The 2,886-nt window shown below is 49.5% G+C and overlaps 1 protein-coding gene across 1 annotated transcript; it reads left to right on the top strand.

Moving 5' to 3' along the window:
- Nucleotides 1–221: 221 nt before the first annotated feature.
- On the top strand, nucleotides 222–2,064 carry GLAREA_01346 (uncharacterized protein; the record flags this gene model as incomplete). The annotated part of the gene is made up of 2 exons (XM_008088562.1): nucleotides 222–321; nucleotides 371–2,064. 2 exons carry the CDS (start codon nucleotides 222–224, stop codon nucleotides 2,062–2,064), a joined length of 1,794 nt encoding a protein of 597 aa, XP_008086753.1.
- Between the last annotated feature and the right edge of the window lie 822 nt (nucleotides 2,065–2,886).

Below are 2,886 nucleotides of genomic sequence, written 5' to 3'. Positions count from 1 at the left end.
TCCTCACTTCCACCACTTTCGACCGACGATTGTTCCACGCATCGCGATTACGATAACACACAATCGATTAGGAATCAGACAGAGGATACGAAACGATTTCGTCGCATTCGATCGACGCAATACCGCTCTCCTCTCCATCTCGCGATCAACCCGCGAGCAGAAATCCCCAGTCGTGTCTCCGTAATTCGAGCAGCTCGTGCAATCGAGCTAAATTCGCCATCATGCCTGCACGATTAAGTGCGCCCATCCTGACCGTCGACGTCGGTTTAATACACAAAGTCGACACACGTAATGTTGAGAACCTCTTCAGCATGTGGGCAGGTGAGCTTCATCGCAACTTTCACTCCGCTGATGTACTAATATGACCTAGTTTTCTCAAAGTGCTCTGCATCATTAGAAGAAGGACGCAGACTGGACAACTTGTCTTGGAGATTGTGGAATAGAGAATTCTTCTGTTGCGATTCTGCGTCAGAAGCCAACGCTACCACCCCCGCTATTTCCACCTCGGCGCGCAGCTCGGAAGGACAGTACACCACCGAGATCCCAAGTCTATCAACGAGTCTGGACTCTTTGGCCGACGAAGAGGCGATCGAGTTCGACACCGACAGCAGCTCCGACAGTACCTGCGGAGCCGTCAACATTCCATTCCAGACACAGAGAACCGATTCAATCAGCAGCCGAGTGAGCAGAGGCCGCGAGAGACACATCACACCCGACGATCTGGAAAAGATGGTCATCACCATCAAAGAGAAGAAGACCCTGTATGAGCCTTTAGCGCTCAGCACTCACTCATATCTTGCACCTCAACCAAAGCAAACTTCAACGCCACAGCCCACTGCCACTATCCCCGCCGAAGAGCTTTCATCGGCCGCAGAATCCGCTTCCTCGGCCAGTGGTTCGGATAGATCTTCACAAGCCAGCTCCGGAGCTGTCACAGACTGCTCCGAACAAAGCGCAACCAGCGTTGTCAGAGGATTTTCGCCATCACACGTTAGCTCTTCACAAAGATCTATCCCGCTTCTCTCTGCACCATATATGGCGGAAGTCCACCCTTCCTCAAGAGGACCAGCTCAAAAGAAGCAGGCAATGTTTGCGCTCGGTGGCTCTTCAGGCGACGATTCTTTCAGTGAGCAACCAAGCTCAATCAACAACAGCTTACAGCCAAACCGTCCAAAGAAGAAGGCAATGTTCTCCTTTGGCGGATCATCCAACGAGGATGAAAGCTCACTCCCACACAACATGACCAGCACCACCAGCGCCGTTCGACCTGCCGCCAGCAAGAAGACTACCTCATTCCAAGAGGAGGTTGCAAACCGCACCATCCACGAGGATAGCGTTCTGGACGACGATGTCTTCGAGACTGACGACGAGGATGATGTTGACGAGAGCGCCATTGATGATGATGACGACTCATCAGACTGGGAAGATTCAGTTGAGGATTCCGGTAACCCAAGCATCGACGAAAAGACATTTTTCCAACGCGTCGACTCGAGACCCAACTTGACCACTCGTCGTTCGTTGATCACAACCATGCTTCATCAAAACGATAGAGCTACCGCCCTCGCACAAGCCGCCACCACATCTCAATCTACTCCAGCTCTCCAGCGATCACGTACCACCTCTCCAAATGGCCCATCCCTCGCAGCTTCACCCGATTCTGACGACGCGGCTCCTTTGATGATGAGAAGCAAGGGTCTTCGACCTGGACTCAACCCGATCGCCGAGATCCCAAGGTCTTCAGCACAACCAATCATCCCTACCATTACCACCACTCAACCTCAACAACTCGCCTTGTCACCAAGATCCACCCGCAAGAAGATGATCAATGATGAACTCACTGTCAGCCTTCGTCAACACCTCGTCTGGGAACATCGTCAAAAGTCATCAACTGCTAATGCAGTCAATGCTGTCCTTCAACGCCGTCACACCACCCAAGACATGGCCAACCTCAAGCAGTACCCTGACAAGGTCTGCATGGACCACAAAGACAACGACAACATCAACGCCAGCTGGAACCAATACTTTGGTCAAGGCTTGAACGAGTATCACTCTCAAGGATGGTAGATTCACAACAACTCCTCATATCAGTCGCATAATTGTAATTCATGGTGGATCCGACGGGTGCGCATTGAGTCCTAACTCCTCAACACATACAATCATATACGTTTTGGCATACAGTACATCAACTTACAATCGTCCGTACATTTTATAGCCTTACAGCGGCTTCACAGCCAACAGCATTCATCGTCTCGAGTTCTTGGCATAGAACCAGGCGTGTGGTCACCATGGGACGGGGACAGCAGCGACAAAATTAATGTCACTTGCTTGCACAATCATAGCATTTGCTTTCAGCGTCTATTTTCTCGTGCATTACATCATAGCATGCGCGGAACAGCCTCAACATTGGCGGCGTTTATATCCCATTTCTTTCACCTCGACGTGTTTAATCTTTCCTCATTACGAGATTACACAAAGAGGCTTCTCGGGAAGGGGAAAAGAAATTTTCAACCGAGTGTTACCTCGATTTTTTCTTTTTGCTCTTACGATACCCGTGATCGGTTTGTACCTTTGTGTACCTGATCAGTCACGAACCTAATTGGCGTTTTTCGGATGATACCATTGAAATCTGGGTTTTCTTGTTTTTTTTTTAGTCTGCGTTGTGAAGGGAAGGGATCAATCCACCCGTTTGGTCTATCAAGATGGGGGAAGTTTAGTGTGTAAACACGATACCTATTAGGGTTTGAATCTGGGGCAGAGGAAGAAGAATTGTGTCTTCTTGTACATGTTTGTGCAGAATGACGAGGTGTATTATGATAGGGAAAACGTGGGTTTTGGATGAGTTACTTTTGATAACTCGAGAAGGGGATGGATGGCTCAAAGGCTTTG

This window comes from Glarea lozoyensis (genome assembly GCF_000409485.1).
Source record: "Glarea lozoyensis ATCC 20868 chromosome Unknown GLAREA7, whole genome shotgun sequence".
Lineage (NCBI taxonomy): Eukaryota > Fungi > Ascomycota > Leotiomycetes > Helotiales > Helotiaceae > Glarea > Glarea lozoyensis.
Note: the sequence above shows the minus strand (reverse complement) of the source record. Positions and strands in the feature narration are given on the sequence as shown.